This window comes from Symsagittifera roscoffensis, chromosome 2 (genome assembly GCF_963678635.1).
Source record: "Symsagittifera roscoffensis chromosome 2, txSymRosc1.1, whole genome shotgun sequence".
Lineage (NCBI taxonomy): Eukaryota > Metazoa > Xenacoelomorpha > Acoela > Convolutidae > Symsagittifera > Symsagittifera roscoffensis.
Genome location: NC_087063.1, coordinates 10,429,982 through 10,453,303, shown reverse-complemented (window position 1 = coordinate 10,453,303; position 23,322 = coordinate 10,429,982). Strand labels below are relative to the sequence as shown.

At 31.2% G+C, this 23,322-nt stretch overlaps 2 protein-coding genes across 5 annotated transcripts in view; one reads left to right on the top strand and one right to left on the bottom strand.

The window, feature by feature from the left end:
* LOC134840422 (uncharacterized) overlaps window positions 1–15,667 on the top strand; it is a 36,943-nt gene extending 21,276 nt beyond the window's left edge. For 3 of the 4 annotated variants that reach the window (XM_063856208.1, XM_063856209.1, XM_063856211.1), the window contains exon 5: window positions 15,559–15,667. The gene's annotated coding sequence lies outside the window, so the exon portion shown is untranslated. The remainder of the gene's footprint in view (window positions 1–15,558) is intronic. The other variant, XM_063856210.1, reaches the window with a different exon arrangement.
* LOC134839682 (dynein beta chain, ciliary-like) overlaps window positions 1–23,322 on the bottom strand; it is a 214,558-nt gene that overhangs the window by 117,421 nt on the left and 73,815 nt on the right. Inside the window, exons 47-49 of the mRNA XM_063855304.1 lie at window positions 22,979–23,112; window positions 20,291–20,402; window positions 15,526–15,687 (exon numbers count right to left, since the gene is read on the bottom strand). Of these exons, the coding sequence (XP_063711374.1) occupies window positions 15,526–15,687; window positions 20,291–20,402; window positions 22,979–23,112 (408 nt within the window). The remainder of the gene's footprint in view (window positions 1–15,525; window positions 15,688–20,290; window positions 20,403–22,978; window positions 23,113–23,322) is intronic.

The following is a 23,322-nucleotide window of genomic DNA, read 5'->3' as shown; positions in this document are numbered from 1 at the left end:
TGACATGTGGGTTGGGTTTTGTGAAACGTTGTTGGGGGCGAATTTTAATGGTGTTCGGGAGGTCTTCTTTTACTTTATTTTTATTTGTCAGGTGATCTGGGGTGTTTTTGAGAATTTTGTACTTTAGGCTAATTTAATATGGTCGTACTTGTACTTTAGGCTAATTTAACATTTTTGTTTGAGGGGTTTTTGAGGACTGAATTGGGAAAGTATTGTTGATCTTTGCGTTATTAGATAAAGGAGGGTTATGATATTATGGTGGTATTTATTTTAGTTGTCAAGTTTGAGTGGTTTGCTTAATTTGACCTGGAGGTTGTAAAATTATAGTTATAGCTATACCTGGAGTTTAATATCTTTCGTCTAATTGGTTTGTGTTAGAGTTATAGAAGGCGACGGATTGAATGAATCCTATTGGTTAATTTTGAATTAGAATCGCTGCGTGTTTGTCAGCATGTTATTTAGAAAAATGAAAGTTCAAAATATTTCAGAGGTGTAAATAGTATTAAATTTTAAATTTAAAGCTGTTTTTGAAATTCGACTTTCTTTAAAATTTTAGATTGTGGGATGAATGTTTTGTAGTTTTTACGTGGTTGAATTCTAAGTCGTGATGACTCTCTATGTTCTGATTTCTCGACTTGTTTTTGGGGTATAATGTTTTCTACCATTCTTCTATTTTTTCTTTCTCTTTGAGGTATATTTTGATCTAGCTTTTTTGTATTGTTTTTGGTTGTAGTTGATTTTTTATTTTGTTTTTTAGGGTGAATGTCTTTTTGTGTATTTATTTCATTTTCCGTATGTGGGTGATTTTGAATAACATTTAAACCTGTGAAAGAATATAATTGAGTTAGTTCGCGTAGTGCGTATTCTTTCGGGTAGTAAGGCAATAGATTGTTTCTGTGTTGAACAATTTCTTTTTGGTCTGAATCGGTGATTTTATATGTTACGTCAGTGGGTTTGGCAGTTATTTGGTATGGTATTTTACGAAGGGGTTGTAAATTTTTAGAAATTCCTTTTTGAGTATTAAATTTTGGTATTAAGACAAATGTTCCAATTTTTAAATCGGAGGCTGGTGTAAAGCGTGAATTTATTTGTTCGTTAATGTTTTGTCTTTGTAACATATTTTTTGTTACTTTTTGATAAATTTTGTTGTGATTTTTTATCTCTAATTAAAATCCATTCGGTGTGTGTACCGAAGGCTAATTTAAGGATTTGTGGGTGATGAAAATGATCTTCATCATGTGTGTGTAAAGGTAGGTTATAACAAATTGAGTCTTTATTCGGTTGACAATGACCTTGTGCATTTTTATGAGAGTTTGCTGTAAACATAATTGGTTTACGGGGCTTTTGATTAAAAACCATTTCATATGGTGACATTCCTAGAGTTGTCGTAATTTGTGAATTATATGCTAAGGGAAATAATTTTAGATCTGCTGACCATTCGTTGTATCTTGTATGATTTCCATTTATGATACATCTAAGATATTCTTGTAGTGAACGGGTAACGAAAAGTAACTAAAATTTCGTGTAATCCGAATTTGGCTATCCAGTGTTCATAAAATGTTGTGTAAGCGTAATAAGCGTTACAATGTGGTACTGGGTTAAGTGCTACATAATGTGTAAATGCGTCAACAATTACCATAATGTAGGAGTTACCTTCAGATGATGGTGAAATTGGTCCTTTTGTATCGAATGAAATACGATGGTTAAAATATAAACTTTGTCCTTTAAAATCTTGTTTTTGTGCTATTTGTTTTTGATTTGGATAAGGTTTATTTAGTTGACATACTATACAGTCATTGCATAGTACTTTTTATCTAAATTGGTGCATTTGGGAAATAAAAATGTTGTATGAAATTTGAATATGTTTTCTCTGATCCAGAGTGTCCTTTAATGTTTTGTGTATGTGAAATATTAAAAGCTATTAGAATCATACTTAAAGGGAGACAGGGAACTGTAGAATCAAATAATTGATATTCTAGAAGGTCTGTGTTTTCATTAATTGTTGTATTATTAATTTTTCGGAAATATCGGAGGAATGTTTTATTTCCTAAAATTGTTGTATCTGCTTTTACGGGCTTAGTTTTGTATTTGTGCCATGATTTTAGTTGTCTAATTACTGGGTCAAGATTTTGATACTGTTTTAAGGTATTAATTGTAATTTTATCTGTTGGGGAGAGAAAAATGTTTTCAATTTCTAATTTAGATAATGGAATTGTGTCAAGTGGGTCATGGAGGTCAAAAATTTGATTTATTGTGTATTTTGAATCATTTGTTTGTGGTCCTGATAACTTTATTTTATCAGTCAAATTTTTTTTTTCAATTAACGGAAAAAAGTCTTTTTTATGCGAGTGGTGTTTTATTCGTTTTTGTTGGGTGTTATTTTTTATCCATTATGAGTATGGAATTGGTTTGAAAGTTGATGTTCCAAGTAGATCAACTTCGTAGTGGTTATTTTGGCAATCTAAGTAAAGCGGGAAGTGTTGCAAGTTATTTATCTGTGATTGTTCAATGTCAGTTTTTACTGCATATTTGCATTCTAGTCGGGGTGATGTTTCGTTTTCTGCCAGGTAAAATTTTATATTTTTGGGTATTTCAACTGTAGTTTTTCGTGTAAGTAATTCAGGTGGTGTATTTCGACTTAATGTATCTGGTAATGCAAGATTCTTTCCTGCTGTCTAGACTATATGTAAGTTTGGAAATTTCATTAGAATTAATTGAAATCTATAAACTCGGTGGTTTGGATTTGACTTCTGTGTAAAGAGAAAAATGATTGGTTTAGGATCTGTGAATAGAACTGTTGGATGTTTTGATCCAAGTATCAGAAATTCATATTCTGTAAACGTATAAATTATAGCTGTACATTCTCTCATTAGAGTTGAGAATCGTAGCTCTGCTTGAGTGAATAATCGGGAATTTGCTGATATAAGGTTCATTTTATTTGTATCATTGTGTGATTGTGGTAATGCTGCGCCGATGCCAAAATTTGAAGCATCGCACATTGCATAGAATGAATGATTTGGATTTGGAATTGTGTTTGAAATTTGTTCAGTTAAAAGTTTTTTAATTTCTTCAAATCGTGTTTGATGTTCAGTATTCCATTCAAAATTATTTTGTTGTCTGAGGATATTATAGAATGGTCTTAAATATAATTGCATTTTATAAACGTATTTGCTTAAGAAATTTAACATTGCAAGGATTTCTTGGATTTTCTTTTTGTTTGTTGTTGGTTGAAGTTTTTGAATAGCATCAATGCGTGATTTTAATGGAGTGATTGTCTTTCTTTCTCTATTATGTCCTAAAAATTTAACTCGCGTTAAAAAGAAGTGTGATTTATCGGGGGCGGCCTTCAGATTTTCATTCTGAAGTATTTTATGATAGTATTCTAAAACTATAAACATTTCTTCTTTTGTCTGTGATTGCATAAAAACATCGTCTAAACAGGTGATTGCGTTTTTCTGAAGTATTAGTGGTCTAAAAACTTTGCTCATAAAAGCTGAAAATGCTGCTGGTCCTATGAATAGGCGGTTGAATTCATATTGTTGATTTCCAATAACAAATTGTTTTAAACGTCGTGATTGTTCATCTAGTGGCATTTGATTGTATGCACTATTCATATCTGCGGTTGTAAAGTATTTTCCGTTCATTTTTGTTAAAATAACTTGTATTGGTTCAATAGGCCAATTGCATTTTGATTCGTCTATTAGTGAATTGAGATATCTAGCGTCTAAACTGTTTTTAATGATTCTCCTTTGGCTAGGATGATAACAGGGTTAATAAATGTGTTACCTTTTGGTTGTTCTTCTTTGTTTACTGGTGAGATAATTTTGTATTGCTCTAAAATATCGAGTAATCTATTTACTTTGTCGTGTAAATGAATTGGTACTTTACTAGCTCTTTGTTTTTTGAAAACTGCGTCAGGTTTTAACGGGAGATGTAGTGATGAACTGATTTTCCCAACATCAAATTTTGATGTTGCATAGACTGAGAATATTTTATTAGCTGTTTGGCTAACTTATCAAACTCGTCTTGTTTTATTTGTGAATGTTGGAAGTTAAACATTGTTAAAAACTTCTGTTGATCTTATGTATAGTTGGTTATGTTGAATGTAGGTTTGAAATATGGGGTTTTTGTGAAATAATCTGTATTTGTTTTTTCATTACTTATTATATTATTTATGATAGTTCTTCGTTAAGAATTGTGGATTGACAAATATCTAATAATTGGAGTATATTATTCACGCGATATGCTTGTTCATGTACGGGTGATATTGTAGCGTTTGTTTCGCAATATCCTAAAAGTCCTAAGGGTAATGTTACTTGATACGGTGTATTGTTATATACATGTAACGAAATGATGTCTGAATTTGTATTTTTCAAATATTTTATAGATGAAATCGTGATTTTGAAAAACTTATGGATAGGTTTAAACTCAAAGTCTGACATAAGAGTTGTTGTTTATTTTGACTTTTATCATATTTGTGAACTTGTTTTATTGAAATGTTATATATATTTCCTGATAGTGGTTTCAGGTGTTTCCGTTGTTGGTTATAAATTGGGTAAAATTTTGAAAAGAATGGTGGTTGTTTATTTAATCTTTGAAAAAATGTTAGAGCTGTATTTTTTGTTTTTGTGTACTTATCTTTGATTAGTATTTTACTATTCAAGATGTTGATTGTTGGTATATATTTCGAGATATATTGTATGCCAATGATATTTTATTTAATATCAGTGATATGAAATACTTGTTTAAATGGTTTGTTTAGAATTTTATTTTGCTCCATTGTTCTTGTGGGGAGGAGGAATAATTGAACTTTTCCATAATTTACTAATGTTGATCCTTGGCTGTTGCTAGCTTACTAGAGGTTGCAAGAGGCGTTAATTTTGGGTGTAATGTTTTAATTTCATTCCATGAGGGAATGTTAATAATGTTTGATTCTGCTCCTGAATCAATTAAAAAATCAATTTCAAGATCTGGTGGTTGAAATTTATTGTTTCTTGGACTTTCTAAGAGAAATGGTATTGTCCAAATTTTTTCTCTGGGTTGTTCTTTTTGTATATTTTGGTAAATATGATTTGTGTTTAGACATTTTGTTTTTTGATTTTCATTGGGTTTATTTACCGTGTTAATTTCTTTTATTTCTTGTGCAGTTTGTGTAGTATTGATGGGTTCAATGTAATAATTGTGAAGGAGTTCCAATTGATTTTCATATATATGTGATGTAAAAGGTTGTTCATATATAATAGGTTCGTAGTCGTTTTCGACTGCTATCATATTGATGGAAATAGTGTTTTCTGTATCACTTTCTGTGTCTGATGATCCACAGTTTATTTGATTTAGTTGTAGTTCGTTATTTTCTGTGTCATCAAAACCTGGGGGGTCTGATGTTGTTTCTTCATTTGATTGTATTTGATTAATATGTCTTTGATGTTTTGGTGTACTACTTCTGTAGCGATGTTTAGAATTATTATAATGGTTATTATTTCTATGTGGTGATTGAGAATAATTTCTATATCGACTATTATAACTTGAATTTCGATTTTGTGAATTATTTCGTGATCTGTTTTGATAATTGTTGTTTGATCTGTGACAGTTTGATCTGTTATATGAGTTATTTCTTGATTGATTGTTCGGGTAATTTTGATTTCGATTGTTCGAATAACTTCTGTTTCGATTATTTGAATAGTTTCTATTTCTGTTATATGATGAGTTTCGTGATTGATTATTGAAATAATTTATATTTCTTGGGTTTGATCGGGAATTGGATCTAGAAACAAATTGTGTTGCATTTGAGTTTGATCTCGTATAGTTATTTCGACTATTTGATCGATTATAATGGTTTTGTGAAGAATTTTGTGTATTTATTCGTTCTGATGATCTTCCTCTATAACTAGAGTTATATGGTGATTGATTCCTTGTGTAATTAGTGTTGTTCGGAAGTGGTTTTCCTGAACTGTTGTTACTATATACATTTTTGTTTGGTAGATTTTGATCTTTTTTCATATATTGATAGAATGATTTGTTTGGTTCTTTATACTTTTGAGGTTTGTTCTGGTTATCTTGTTGTTTTTGTCTACATTCAGAAATACTATGTCCGTATCGTCGGCAATAATTACACCATTTTTTGAAAGATGGTTTGCTTTTAAAATTTGGGTGTTTTTCATAAATATTTAGTATTTCAGTGATTTTTTCAACTAGGACTGTATCTGATTCCTGTATGTTATTGATATGTGTAGTGTTTTTTTTTCGATTCGATTAACATATTGTAGTTTTAGATTTTCTGTTTCTTCAAGTTTCATTGTAATTTCTGCTTGTTCTAATTTATCTACTAGTTTTCGAAAATCTAAATCTGGCTCTCGAATTGAAGAAGGATGAGAGGCTCTCTTTTTTATTGCTATTTTCCTTAATTGAGGTGTTAAAGTCATCATTAAAATTTCTGTCATTTTTGCGTTTTAAAGTCATGTGTATTAAATGAATATGCTTTTCGAACTAGTGTTTCGATACGTACTGCTAATTGTTTGATGGTTTCATTTGGTAATCTGCGAATTTCATTACATAAGACTCTTTGGTGTTGTTTATTTCTTTCGGAGTCAAACATTTTTGAAATTTCTTGTGTAAATCCTCTCCAGTCTGATTTTATTTCTATGGGTAGAACTGAAAACCATTTTTGAGCTGCGCCATCTAAGCTTGTTTGTATCAACGCTGTGCGTCGATGTATCCAATTTTGATGTAGTGATGTATTAATTGGTTCAGGTCCTATATTTAAAATTAAATTTGCTGTTACTGCATTTAAATAATCTTCTACGGAACATTCAGGGTCTGTTCCTGTGAATACCATTAGTGATTTATTTGATCTTATTGATGATCCACCCATAAGGTATGGATTCATTGTCATCTGTAGTGATTCTGCGGCATTTGGCATTTGTGAAAAATTTGAAAGTTGATTTTTTGTTATTTCGTGTTGTTGAAGATAATATGGGAGTGGTATTTCATTTTGCATTTGAGTTGGTTGATACGAGTGTGTAATCATTGGGTTTTGTGGTTGAATTGGTTGAAAAGATTGTGTATTAGTTGGATTTTGCATTTGTATTGGTTGTTGATTTCGTGTATCTGTTGGATTTTGAAAAAAAATTCTATAATATGTATAAGGTTTTTGCGCTCCTTGTCCGCGATATTCTTGGGTATACGGTGCAAAAATATCTGGTTGTAAATAATCATCATCAGATGATAAGTAATCGTAATCCGTATGATGAGGTGCTTGCTTTTTTTTTGTTTTGTTGAAAGAATGAGTAATTTTCACTACGATCCTGTGGAGGATGTGAATTAATTCGAAAATTTACTGAGTTGGTTGTTGTCATTGGGTTATCCCAATAGTGAGAACATACATGATTATTATAAGTTTTTCGTGGGGAATGTTTGTTTTTGATGAATGTGAATAATTATAATTGTGTTCTGCAAAAGTGTTTCTTGTGAACGTTTTTCGTGTTTTTGACGGTACTGTCATAGGTCTATATGTTTGGTAATCCATATGTGAATATTTTGTAGCAACCGAAGGTTTAGCGGTCGATTGTAAGGTTACTTGTGCCAGTGAAGTGTATGTATTTTTTGGTGTTGTTAAATTTGGATGTATCGGTGAAATACTTTGTTGTGTAGTTGTTGTTGTTTGGACGATTTCTTCATTTATGAAGTGTGATAGTGTTTGGATATCTTGTTGTGTAAGATTCCTAGTTCCATTAAGGTTTTCATTGTGTATGACGGTCGAATTTAAATTGTTATTTCGCGTATCAGGTAAAAATGTATTGTAGTTTAATGGTGTTGCATCAATGGTCAGTGGTACTACTTTCACATAATCTCTTTGATAAGATATTGTACTTATTCCTTGACTTAAGATTGATTATGGGATATTTATAAATGCATGATAAGACCATTCAGGGTCCCAAACGTAGTCTGACTGTTCTGTGATGGCAGTATCATCGTTTGGATTTTGAGGTCTGAAATTTTTTCTTGCTTGTGAAATCAAGTCTATATTATGTGTGAAATAATCTATTATAAACCATGCCAAAATTTTTTGTAAGTCATGTTTTGTGTGTTGTGAAACCTCGTCTTTAGTGAAATTTTCTTTGATTATATGTAGAAAAGTTGAAAATAGTGTGATTTCATGTCGTACTTTTGTATGTTTGGATGTTTCGGTTGGTGAGATACTTTGAAATTCTGTTTTTTCTAATATTGAAACATAGCTATATATTATTGCAAAGACTTCGTTAGTAAAAATAGAGTTTGCTCTTTGTGAGTTATGATATTGTATGCTTTTAATATATTCTAAGAATACTTTTGAAAATTCTAATTCAAGATCGTCTGTTTGAATTACATATTTACGGTGATTCGGATTTGGTGTGCTGAATTCTATGGTTTAGATTCCGTATTGTTGTGTTAAATTACATATATTTTTCAGATAATGTTCAATAAATTGTCTTTTGATTTTTTTATCTGGGAATTCTGCTTTGCATGGGCTGATTCCGGGTTCAAACAAATTTAGGAGTAAATTCTTGCAAAAGTCATGCTGCCCTCTATTATCGGGTGCATCTATGAGGAAGGGGTAAACCTCTTCGTCATCTGGACTATCGTCACTTTGAGTATGACTGTGGCTCATTTTTTTGTTTAATGACTGTTAATATATAACTATCGATGTGTCTAATTGGTTGATTCCAATTATACAAGTGTACTGGTTTGTGTTTATATTGCTTTTTTATTCTTCTTTTTCCTCTTTTTGATGAATTTGAAGTTGTTTCTGAGTCGGAAAAATATAATTGATCGTGAATGGGACAATTTTTATCAATCGATTCTTTTAATTTATAGAGTTCATCTAAATTGCTGGCTTCTGATTCTGAAAATGCGTTTCTATTTTTTGAAAATCTTTTTCGTGTGATTTGTCTTTGTTTGTTTATTATTTTTCTTTTTATTGTTAGCCGTTTTGTTCTAATATATCCAACTGTTTGTGTATGAGGTGTGATTACAAGATCGTATTTTTGGTTATCTAATTCACAGTTGTGTAAAACGATTGTTTGTTTATTTCCTAGATTTTTGAACGACATAAGGTTTAGGGTGAGGGATGCAAAAAGTTGTTAGATGATGTCTACTTTCTTAAACTGTTAGTCCTTACGATTTTTTGGTTAGCTTAACCTGGGTCTATTTGTTCAGGGTTGGAGAGAAAAGTATATCGATTCCGAAGAATGATTTCTTACTTTCTCGTGGCTAGTATAAGCTAAGGTGTTAACTTACTTAATCTTACTTAGGGGTAGTGATTGTGTTCAAGGGTTGGAGAATAGTAAATCGATCCACAAGGTTCAGGTATAATTAGGTTCAGGTATATAAGTGAAGGATGAATAACCGAAGTTCTTCACTGTTTATCCTAATTTGAATGGTTAGTTTTGTTGAAAAAATTCTATTAGTCTTGGGTTTTTTGGAAGGGTTGGATAGTGAATCGACGTTTGAGGTCGTTAGACACTGCTAAGTGGGTGGAAGAGAACAAAATTGTTCTTTTTGATCCAAGGATAGGCCTTGATGATCAGGTTTTTGAATTTAGTGAAATAGGAAATTAATCAAGATCCAAGGATAAGCCTTGATGATCTGATTTTAAAATTAAATGAATTTAAGTTTAAAATGGTTTAAATTTATTTAAGAAAAAGATTTATTTTTTCAATGATATTAGTGAGCTTATGATTGCTGTTATGTTTAGGTGATGAAGCTGGGACAACAGATGATTTTATGATTACTAACAATTTATTGTCATGCTACTAATTTTTGTTTTCATTTTCAATAACAATTTTATCAAACATGTTTTATATAAGGCTGCAGAATTTAAGAAAACGATCTGGGATCTTTTTATCAATCGTTATTGTTTATTAATAATTTTGTTTAGCGCCTGAAATGATTATGAAGATTGACTTCAAGATTTTATGTTTGCAAATGAAAATCTAAGTTCATTGCTAATAAGATTCTAAATATAAAAGTTTGTGTTGGCTTTTGCCGTACAATCATATAACTATATGGTAAGTTTCTACTTTGTCGTATGTCGTCTCTTGTTCGAGGTCTTCTTACGATTCCGGGTAGTTCTGTTATCGTTCGGAATATCGGCTCTGATCTATTGAGACGTAGAGACATTTCGATTAAATTATCATCGTATAACATTTTTAAAATGTTTTGTCTAAGTTCTAATCTATTTTTGGTTAAATCTAAGCTATTAAGGTCTTATTCGAGACTTATGGTCGCACCAGATGAGTTATAACCGATGTGGTTAACTCATAGAGTAATTTCGGATAGGGTACATCGTCTGCTCGTCACGCTATCTTGTTTTCGGCTGGATAGATTCGTGCAACTTCTTAGTCTAATACCGATCCTAATCTTACTCTTAAACTTTCTAGTCTCAGGGTGTTTAACTAGTCTCTGCTAGGCTCAATAGATCTAGAGTATACTGGTTTATTGCGGCTGCTGAAGTTCTCTTGGAGAGACAACTAATTTCTAAGTTAAATTCAAATCTCTCTGGTGCTGAAATTACAAGTAATTTCAGCACTTACAAATAAGTGGGTTGTTAGTTAGATGGATCATGATTGGTTAATATTAAATACTTTACAGTGGTAAAATATCTAATTTATCCAATCATAAAATATAGTTTAGATCAGGTTCCAATACGAAAGTCCACCAGCGACAAGAAGAAAAAATGACGGATCAAGTGAACATCCCCCCAACAAGACTGCTCGTATCAGGGCAAAGCCCTGAATGTTCCGACTGCCTTTTAAGGTTTATGGAGCACTAATAACCTATAAAAATTAGATGTAATAAAAAAAAATTCTGAAATTTGAAATTTTCTTAGTGAAAATCGTCCCCCACACGCCATATATATTCATCTCCCAAAAATTAGATTTCGCTCCTTGTAACAAATCAATTATTGCAAATAAGCTTGTTTCAATCAATTAGGAACGGTTTCTAAGACGGATTAAATCTAAATATATCGCGCGGTAATTGTCCCAAATTGGCCAAAATGGCAATCTTCAACCCTCACCCCAAAATTTTACAAAAAATGATCACAGGTGAAATATCTTTTCAAGTTTAAGCTCAGGAGAACAATCCCTTGTCAATGATATTTAAAAAATCAGTCGAAAATTGCTAGTTGAAAAGTCGAAATTTTTCTGAAGAAAAAACCCACCAGAGCACAAAAATTCCGTTACTTTTGTATCGAAAGTCGGATCAATAACCAAAAAAAAGGCATGTCTTTCTTAAACAAGGCACAACATCATTTTTAAAAAAAATAAATTGTACGCTCGGATGTTGTTCCTTTCCCTCATATATAAATCGTGGTTTAGATTTTGTCGAAAGCAACATTTTTGTGTTCTGACGTCTGGCTCAACTCGATATTCTGGGACAATAGACCAACCAGTATAAAGACAATAATCAGTATATAAGAATGTAAAACACGTTTTGTGAAGCCCCGATTGTCCAGACACCCTTCAACAAGGAAAAAAAGTTTTCTGTATTAGAAAAAAAAAGAATAAAAAAAATTTCAGAGCAACTTTTATCATTTTGTAAAGTTGCATAGTCTCCCTTCCCCAACTCCGCAATGGAAAGTACAAAACGTAGAAAGCATCTGGCCAGTCTAAACTCGATTTGGATTTTAAATAGCCGCTTTCCTTTAACAAATACAAAAAGTAGCCCCGAATGTTCCGACCAGTCTCAAAAAGATTACAACAAAGTTAATTTTTCAACTTAGTGCTGTATAAATAATCTGAGCGAAAAAGTAGAGCATAGACATTTTCGTCAGTCATTGTAAAATTTGCGAATTAGAAAACAATTTTTGAAGAAAAACAAGAAACATCAAAAAAAAACTTTTAAATTTTTATCCCAAATTTTTCAAGTTTTTGATTCCTAAGATGAAGCTAAAAACTCCAAAAACTAACTCTCATTTGAGTAAAACTAAAATTTTAAGGCTTAAACTAAGCATAAACAAGCTAAGGTAAGCCTGCTCACTCGCTTGAAATTAGACGAAAAACCAAAATTTCATACCGGTTTTTTCTCGACACTGGGAAGCAATTTTGAATTTTTTCAATGATGTTTGAATCACGACTCAAAGGGCTTTTATATGATATATCACTCAACCCAGTCCGATGATTATTTATGGTAGCTAATTTTGCGTGGAAAACCAAAAAGAAAAAAATTAAATCATACTCGAATATAAAGTTCCTCCCCATTTCCAATGGTTGGAACAAAAACTATCTCAAACTGCAACTATCAAGTTACTGTAATATACAATAAACAATCTCAGTTGATTTTTCAACTTTGCGCTCAATACCCTTATATCTGATAGATAGAACTTTATTGCTAGGTGTAAAATGCTAGGTGAGCACTACTTCAAAATTTTATTGGCTAGTTGTCACGGAAAACAAAACACCTCGAGCGCAAATATTCCTTTACTTTTTTCACAAGTCGACAAGTCGGATCAGCAAGGAACCGTTTGACTAATATAAGTGTCTTTATTTCGTTCATTTACTGGGGATCTGGGGATATTGCAGATCAAATTAGTCACAAGTAAACCCTCGATCTCCGTGTGCGCATGATTGAGAGCTATTAGCTTAAATCATGCTGTAGAAGTTCTGCAGCAGAAAAAAATGCGGTTTTAAGAACTCGCAAAAATGCCTGGTTACGTCTCAAGAAGCTGTTTGCACTTCGTAATAAGGTATTCCTAATCTGCAAGAAAAGATAACGAAGAAGTATGAAATTCGTGTCCAAGTATTTTTTTACATTTAGTTCCTTTGGGAGGACGTCAAAATGCAGTAACCCTGTCGAATACAATTTTGATTTTACCTGTAATCAAAGTTTACCAAAAATGCTCATTTGCGATCTTGTTGTTCAGTACGCTTAGGTCTCGTAACTGATATGTCATTGTTGTCATTTTTTTCCTTTAAATGCATAGTTTAAATTATGAAACTTTCATCAAACTTGATTTAAAAAAAGAGCCAACATCAATTATCGAATTTCAAAAAAAAAGTTCCAGAACAAATTATGATCGACGTTTTTTACCTACTTAAATTCACCCAATTAAGAAAAAATGATTAATTCAAAAAAAAATTATTTGCTTGGGATATCTGATAATTAAAATCCACTTTCAAAATCAGAAGAAGATCACATTTTTTGTGACATTTACACCTCTGCTAATCGATAATAGAGTTTGCCTCCCTTTTCACAAAAGAATTGAACTGAACTAAGAACTAAGAAAAAATTAAAAGTCAAACTGCGAAAAAGTAGGTTCAAACCTGAAAAATTATCAAAAAAAAAACAAAAAAAAAGAAAAACTATCACGACCTATATTACAGTCTGAACTACCTTCACCGGTTCTTTAAAAGCATTACCAATTTCTGAAACGAGAGTTCGACCGCCTTTTTTGTGACCTTTCACCTTTGCAGTTCAATAGTGGAGTTTGCCTTTCTATTAACCAAGGAAACAAACTCGACTTCAAAATCAAATTACAAACCGCGAAAAAGTAAAACTCAGCCTGAACAAATTTTAAAATTTTGCAGAAAAAAAAATCATTGCAACCTATATCATCGCGTTCATCGACTCTTAAAAAATACAATCCACTTTCGGGACTAGGAGTACATCACTTTTTTGTAATTTTTCACTTTTTCAGTTTGATAGTGGATTTTGCTTTCTTTTTCACAAAAGCAATGAACTGAATTTAAAAGTAAATCAAATATCATATCACAAAAAATTTGAGCCTCAACAAATTTAAAACCCTTTATAAATTAACCTGACTGTTATAAGAAATTGTCATTACCGTCATCGATGACTGTCATTACCGTCATCGATCTAACAGAGATTTTTTGTCGTACAACTTTTTCTTAGTTTAGTTGAAGTACCTTTTTTCTACTCTACGTATGTTTTCCTATAATTTTCGTGACTTAGAACTAAAAATTTTCTTAATTTGATATTACGCAGTTCATGGTGTCTTTTTCTAAATTACCTGCTCAATTTATTTTTTCGTTAAATCGTAAACAAAACGTTTTAGCTTGAATAGAACTCGATCTTTTTCAATTTTTCTGAAATAATATGTTATCTTTAAATTGAACAGAATGCGAAAAACTAGATTTTGAGAATTTTTTATGTTTTCAACTCCGTTTTTTTTGCTAATCCGTATAGAATAAGGTCATTTTACAATACCGGCTCTACATAAATATTAAAATTTTAGCTTGAATTTTTTGTATTGAAAAACATTCTGTATTGATAAATGCTTTTGCAAAAAATAACTGATGCTTAGTTACATAAAGAATGCTTTTACTTTAATGGCAACTGCTGTTAAATAACCTAACTGGGGTTTTTCCGGCTATTTATATCATGATAACTTTTATCTCAATATTTCATCCCTGTGGCTTTTTATTTTCTGTCATTTTAATCAATGTCTCATCATACATTGCTGATTTCAGTTATCTCGAAAAAAACTTGAAAATTAAAACTTGGGAAAAATGCGTTGTAATTTTCAAGTTTTACTCAAGTTGAATTGAGTTTAGACAAAAAATGATGAATATTTTACCCCACAACCGATTCTTTTTGGCTTTTTAGTCAATGAAAAATTATGCCCAATTAATTGATGTCTGCCGAAGCAAGAACTACCGAATCAATTGCTGTCAAAGCTATATCAAACTGAGCCTTTTGTAGTCAAACAAATCTAAGAAGGGTATAATCCCGATACTTTTGAGCGAAACGTTTAAAATTGGTTTCTAGAGAAATAATGGGTGTTTTAATTGGTAAAAACGACACTTTTGGCTATCAAACAAATAAGAAATATAGTTAAACAAAATTTGGAAAATTATACTTTTCTTAAAATTTTGTTTGAGTACCTAAGAAACTCAATTTGCTATGGTTTTGGCAGCAATTGATTCGATAATTCTGGTGTAACTTTTCATTGACTAAAAAACCGAAAATGATCGGTTTTGGGGTAAGATTTTGGGCCCGAACTTCGCAAAAAATTGCAACTCGTATCAATTCGGTTAGAATTCTAAACAAGTTTTGTCGTCATCATTTTTGTTCCGGCTTTCAAAAAAATTGCGGAATATATCTGCTTATGATGGTTTTTTTATTCGAGCCAATTTAGTAAAAGTTGACTGCGTCTCTGAGTATCGATTCGCAAATCTTCGGATTGTCAAGGAAGTATGCCCAACGCGATTGGATGTTCTTGTTAATAGTTGATAATTTTGATAATTTCAAAAAGCGAATTAATGCTGCGAAAGTTCCCGCACTCATAATATTCCAAAGTGAATTGAGGCAAATTAATTGTTCAATTTAATTCGGATCAAATCGCACTTAATATTGATATATGGCAATCCAAATTTTGTAAATTATCGCATTTTTTGACAACAAATATTCGAGACCAACTAAGAGGAAGTCGGTTTTATCCGGATAATTTAAATCAGCTCCGTACAATATAATTGGTTCAGAGTAAATAGATGACTCTCTTTTGACTAAGCTGAAAATTGGACTTACGTCGAATACTTTATTGGTGATTTCCTTTTCTAGCAGGTCGTACTGTTGCATGTCTTTGAGGTCCACTAGCTTGTCTCTGTAGACTCGTCTGCTCTCATGCACCCACATCCTGCTCATTTCATTCTTACCCGTCAGTGCCTCCAGTGTGGACATCAAGAAACCCTATAAAACATGAGAGCTTAACTCCTCAAAAGAGCAGTTATAGCACCCTGAAGAGGTGGAAATTCAGTTTACAAAATTTACATTAATTTTATATCGCCTTTTGAAAATTATAATTTTTAACATAGGCGCTACGCGCAATACACCGAAGGCATAGAAACTGAAGCAAAAACCAAACAACTTGAACAACTAATAATTGAAGAATAACAGTTCTAGAACAAAAAATCGTACTAATACATGTATACACCAAAATTTTGCTATATCGAGAAAGAGCCTGAAATAACAGTTCTAGAACTAAAAATCGTACTAACACATGTATAGGTTAAATTTTTGATATATCAACGAAGATCATAAAATAACACTTCTAGAACTAAAAATCGTACTAACACATGTATACACCAAAATTTTACTATATTGACAAAGGGCCTGAAATAACAGTTCGTGAGCTAAAAATCGTACGAACACATGTATACACCAAAATTTTGCTATATTGGCAAAGATCATGAAATAACAGTTCGAGAGCTAAAAATCGTACTAACACATGTATACGTCAAATTTTTGCTATATTGACAAAGATCATGGAATAACAGTTGAAATTAACACGCCACCATGGTCAAATTCAGTAAGTCTACTGAGCCGATCTCTGATGCAAGCGCTTGACAACAAAAGCTGAATAACAGAATTGAGATAGCAACTGTTGTCATCATTTGCAATGCCCGTGGGTCGAAATGGCTCCATTACATGACTGAAAATAGAAGTAACATAAAATTTAACATTTTGCTTTACGTTATTGAGTCCACGCTCCAACAAATTCTTTTTTGAGAAATACAAAAGCAAATTTGAAAATTAATTACCGGACAGATATAACTATAGATAAATCTTTAAAATAAATAATTTAAAATCATTTTTGATGTAGCTGCAACCCAAAAGCAAGTGGACAAATCTCGTTGGCAGCGTTCCCTGTAAATCGTTGTACGCTAATTGGTGATATACAGATCTTTCTGAAAATATCCTAAACAGAACAATAAATTGAAAATCATTTTTTGCTTTTAACTACATAGCTAAGAAGTGAAACATCAAATTTCACAATCAAACAACAAAGACGCTAACTAAATAAATAAATAAATGAACGAACAAACCAACAAATGAAGGAACAAACCAAAAATAAATAAACATAAATAAATAAATGAATAAATAAATACATACATGAATAATAAATAAAAGCAAAACTAAATGAAAGAAAATAATTAAATAAATATAGCAATAAATATCAACGAATAAACAAAACACACCTGATAAATAAATAAACAATAAAAAAATAAATCAATACATAAATAAATAAATACATACATAAATAAATAAATAAATAAACGCAAAACTGAAATGTACAAATAATTAAATTAACATGAAAAAATATATATCTCATGAACAAATAACCAAACAAACAGACCCATAATATAAATAAATGAAAGTAAATGAATTAAATAAATACACATACATAAATAATAAAAGCAAAACTAAATGAAAGAAAGAATAATTAAATAAATATAGAAATAAATATCAACAAATAAACAAAACACACCTGATAAATAAATAAGCAATAAAAAAATAAATCAATACATAAATAAATAAATAAATACATAAATGAATACATAAATAAATAAATATATAAATATATAAAAGCAAAAGTGAAATGTACAAATAATTAAATAGACATGAAAAAATATATATGAACAAATAACCAAACAAACAGACCCATAATATGAATAAATGAAAATAAATAAATGAAATAAATACACATACATAAATAATAAAAGCAAAACTAAATGAAAGAAAGAATAATTAAATAAATATAGAAATAAATATCAACAAATAAACAAAACACACCTGATAAATAAATAAGCAATAAAAAAATAAATCAATACATAAATAAATAAATAAATACATAAATAAATACATAAATAAATAAATAAATAAATAAATATAAGCAAACTAAACATAATTAAATAAATAGAAGAACAGATAATTAAATAAATAAAGATGAACAAATAAAGAAACAAACATACGCAATCACGTGACATAGCGCGATATAGTCCAGCCCACATGATAATTGATAACTGTGGACGTTATTTGTCGACACTTGACAACAGACAACATTTAAAAAAAACCGTTACACGATACCATAACACCTTGACTAAAGTCTTCGGTGTAATAAACGTTTCAGATGTTTGTTGAAAACTTTAAAGCTTTAAAGCTTTAATTGTGCGAGGAATTATAGCGTAGGGTTGATTTTTATCAATGCCAATTCTGACTACCCCAAAAAGAGCTCGAAGAGGGGCAAGTGTGCGGCATTATATTGAAGTCTTTTCAACAGTGAATGAGATTTTTAGACTTTTTAACTAGCCATTTTTGTTAACGGACTTTTAAAAATCAATCACACGGTAGTGTTGTCTTGAGCCTAGAGTTAAAAAGGTATTTCACGTTTGATCTTTTTTTGTAAAGTTATGGGGGGTTGAAGATTGCCCTTTTGGCCAATTTGGGCATTTTCAGCAATAGAAAGCATTTTTGAAGTGTCCCAATATTTAACAACATATCCGAACAAACAGTTGGAAAAAGGCTAATGTTTCATGAAAGTGATTAACCGTACAATTCCCCCCCCCCTTGAGGTCGTTTTACTTATTCTGCCCAAAACTCTTACTTTTGCGATTTTGTAATTTTCAATGTATAAAGGCAAAGGAAAACACTGATAGCACTGGTTGATTTACTTAATACAAATGCAATCACTTTAATCTTAAGCCGACTTCAAACCAGGCCGAATTATGAGCAGATACGAGGATGGTCATTTTTCCCTGGCGCTGTTTTCTGTTTCTTTTCTTATCCGGGTAAAGCTCTGGAGCGTATTTGAAATAATTTTGAATAGTTTACCAAACATTCTTCATTTTAGGCTAATTCGATTTATTTATAATTCGACTTGATATTCTGAACAAAATTTTTGAGGTGCTGAAATTTGATTGGCCAATTTTGGCCAATCAGATTGAAGCAAAATAGTTTCAATTCAAGATGTTGAAATATTGATTTTGGTCGGTATAAGTAAAAAGACCCCCTATTTGATTTAGGGGAGAGAAAACATGGATTTTTCAGGTAATACTTTGGGCATACTTTAGTTAGATTTTTAGAAAATTAAGTTTATTTAGAGAAAATTTATTTAAAATACGTTAGCTTAGGTTATTAACAGCATTCAAATGCAATCCCCGGTAAAATTTATGAAACCAAATTTATCGGCGCGTTTCTTCAAAATCCATATATTACACAGAATTTTTTTCAAATTTAATTAGCAGCTAGAGGGCAAATTCTACGGTTCGTCACTTAGGGGGGGGGGGGATTGTACGGTTGATTTCATGAAAGTTATTTATAAAAATGAAAATTTCATAAAAATAACGACCTGACTTTAAAAGAATTTTTTGAATTTCAAAACAATAATTAGAATCACTTACAACTTCATAAGCCTTCAATGATCAACGAAATCCTAATAAAATTGAAGCAAATTGTAAAAACTGGATTGAAGAGAAATTTTTCAGCTCAATTGGGGAATGTGGACGCTAAGTTTTATTTCTTTGCGTCTTTGCTCTTTTGTTATTGAAGAGCGTAATTGATTCCCTTGGAAAAAAGACAGAAAAATAAAATCGGTTAGTTCTGGTTCCAATCAAACTCAATCTGAAGGATATTGATGTAAAATATTGGAAAAAAATATTCACATGCAATCATTTCTTCTTGAATTTGGGACCAATTTGCCCGTTATTCAACTTGGGATAAAAACAGCGCAATATGTTTTGTCCTGTTAAACTTTTAACTTTCAGATTTCATAAATTCATCAAATTTAGAGAAAATTGCATCAATGGATAACTTTTTTGGATCAAAAATATTTAAGTTGACCCAAATTTTCTAAAAAAAAACATCCTATTTAGAGACAACTGCATCAACAGTTAATAAAATTATCCCATTTTTTTTCTGGAGACAACTAGATCAATAGGTTTTTTTTCACTGTGATTTAAGATAATTGAAATTCTTTTTTTGAAACGGAATTCGTTCAAACTTTTAGTGACTTTCACTATCGAACAGCAAAAGTAAATGAACTTAGCTTAAAAACTCAAACTTCAAACCGAAAAAAAATCTAAATAGAACATGAGCAAAATTTAGATTTTTTCCCGAAAAACAATCTTAAAATCAAGACGGCCTATATAGGTGACAATCACCTCATTCTTTTATCCTTGACAATAAAAATGAAAAACAATGAATTTTTTGCACAGGTCTCAATAAATTTTTTTGAACAAAAATCTTTTTATCGACCTTAATTGATGCATAGCAGTCGTGTTTGACTTTTATGCACCAAATGAGTTTGAATAGCTTTTTTAAAAAAAGTTAAGTCGTGATAACAAGTTTATAGACAACTTCTAAAACTTTTCTTGAAAAAAACACAAAAAATCATACGACGTATCGGTTCAATATCGGTTCATTAGTCAACACTTAACAATAAGCATAAACTATGTGCATGTATGTGTGTGTGTGTGCTTGGGTGTGTGTTTGTTGTGTGCGTGTATGATGCTACCTGGAATACGTTGGAGAGATCTCTGAGGTTGAAGATGTAATGGAACTTGACAGCTGTGGGCAGGAATGTCTGACTCACTCTCGAGTGAAGAGAGAGCGCCGCCTCCACAATGGTCGGCACAAACTTCACCAGACCTACAAGTAACAAGAAGTGAAAAGGTAAACTAGCGGACACATTTAGGCAAAAGTTCAGATTTTTACTCTCTAAAATGCCTGGTCAATGTCAATTTTGGACAACAATTACCTCGAATTTTAGTTAAATTTTTACGTAGACCAAGAGCAAACGATCAGAGATACGCTCTATGAAATTATCATTATCTGGTTTCGAAGACTTACCAAGTTAATATGAGTCTGAAAAAGCCAGATTACCTTATCTGCGCTAGGATTTTCAAACCGTGTGAAAATGTGAGAAACAGTCGAATTAATTAAAGTTTTTACGCAAAACAGCGTAATTCAATTTTCGCGCTGAGAATTTTTCGCGCCGCATGAAAAATTGTTTTTCTCCGTTTTTTCAAAAAAGAGTTCACGCCGATCAAAACTTAGTGCAGATGAGGAAATCTGGTAAAACCAGTGGACAAAATTAAACACAAATTTGCCATTTTACTCTCCAAAATCCCTCTCTTATTCAAAGAACTTTTCGACAGCTTTAAAATAGAATTTTTCAAAAACTTTTGCATCAACCAACAGCAAACAATCTGAACTACCCTCTCTGAAAATCTAAATTTTTGAGTTGAATCACCAGTTTTTTCCGGGTCTAAAAATGCTAGTTTTTACTATTTGTAATGAGTTTTCACTTTTTAGTAATGAGTTTTCACCATTTGTAAAACTTTTTTGAAGAAGATGAGTAGAAAATTTAGGCATAATGGTGTAGTGTACTATCAGACCTGGATTAGACGGGCAAGGGAACTCGTTTAGAAAAATAGCCCTGATCCGAACCTCTTTTAGAAAAATGATCCCATATAACAGTCAGTTAAAAAGCTATTTAATTTAGTTTTATTGTTTCTATTTTGCCATTAAACTGAATATTTTGATAATTTCATTTAGTACACGACCATAGAATATAATCAAATTTTCACGTTTTTTTGTTTTCATCCACTTGAAATATTTCAATAATATTTCAAGTGGCCAAGCGCGACCATATTTCTAAAACATAGCCAACTGACAGTTGGAAAAGAGTAATGAACGGAGTAAAAATAAACAAACTAAAAACTGACTTAACTTTTCAAAAACCTTCAACTTTAAAATTTCAAAGAAAAATAAATGTCTTAGAGCTCTTTGAAAGAGTAAAAAAATTTATGATGGACGCCTTTTGGTTCAAATTGACCAAAATAGAGAAAACTGGATCAATAGATAAAAAATTATTTCGTTGGGAAATCTGATAATTAGTTTCCATTTTCGACATTAGAAGTCGAACACGTTTTCCATGATCTTTACAATTTTGCTGTTTAATAGCGGAGTTTGCTTTCTTTTTAACAATGAAAACGCTTTGAGTTTAAGAAAATCACAAGCCAAACAACGAAAAATCAAAACTGAGCGTAAAAAATTTTTAAGACATTTTCCTAAAAAAAAAAAAAAAAAAAAATCCGCAAGACCTGTAAAAGAGTACTTACTACGTTCATTACTCTTGAACAATTTATGATTGAGAGCTTTTTGATTAACTTATATCGAGAAAATGGATCATCAGGAAAAGTTTTCTTCCGCTGAGAAATCTAAAAAGAAAAAACCATTTTCGAAACTAGAACTCGTTCACGTTTTTTCGCACCATTTTCACGTTCGTGTTTGGAGAGTGCTATTTACGTCACTTTCAGCAGATGAATTTCAAATGATTTCAAAAAGTGCATTATACCTAAATGCATTCATAAATGCATCAATATGTATGAATTCACATCTGTAGTTATTAGAGACTTTTAAGACTTTTGCTGAAAAAAATCGAACAAAATCATCAAAACCTATATAGAGGTACCCACTTTGTTCATTACTCTTAAATATCGAGCTTTTTCAATAGCAATCACAAAAACAGTGGGACCATGTTTCTAAACGAGTACTTTAGTAAGTTTTTGAAACCAAACAAAGCTAGTTTTACAAAGGTTTTGTCGGATCATTTGCTTTTGGTCTATAATTTTTTTCCCTAATATTCGAAAGAAATAATGTCCAAAATGGACATTTACAACAAATAAATTTAGATGGTAAAAAAACTAATTTTTAGCTTAATTTGACCACTAGAGTAATTTCGGCTCTTTCTAAGTTTCCCACCTCGTAAACTGATAATATAAAGTTGTTCAAAAATTGTTCAGACGACAATTTTCATCTTGGAAATATTGGGAAAAATATTCTCTGGTTCAAGCTGACAAATGTTTTATTGCAGATTAAAACATCAAAAGTCATTTCAAGAAGGCTTCCATAAAAATAATTTCAAAAAATCAAAGATAGGAACTAGAAAAGAGCCGTAGTTTCAATATCGGGTGAATTAACCTTGGAGTTATCAATGACTAACTTTGACGAAAAGTATTGCTGAATTAGTTGTCTCAATTCGTTAAAATTTTAGATCGACGAAGTGAAAAAAGTCTAATTTCAGCCGAAATCTGCATTTATAATTAAATTTCAATATTACGCGCATACTTTATTAAGAAAATACTTTTGGGCAACAGGAATTTCCGAATTGTTTATATATAGGATTCCTCCTGATAATGTGGCTTGTATAGTTAGCGTGTACTTACTTCCGTGAGCATTGAGGGACTGCATGTGCTGAGAGAGTATGTTCTGATAAATAGTTGTGCAGGCCTCGTCACTCGGAAACGACACCGAAAACACCGCAAAGTGGCGCTGAAACATACAAGGAAACCATAGATAAAAACACCCAAAGCAGTCTTGATGCTGACATTGCGAAAAAACAGTTCTTTAAACTTCAAAACAGATAAAATAATACTTTTTAGTATGCACTGCACAGATGCATAATCTATAAAAGCTGGAAACTAGTTATAATATATTCTTTTTTATTAAAATGATGTGAATAAAGATGTCATGATTCCCAAC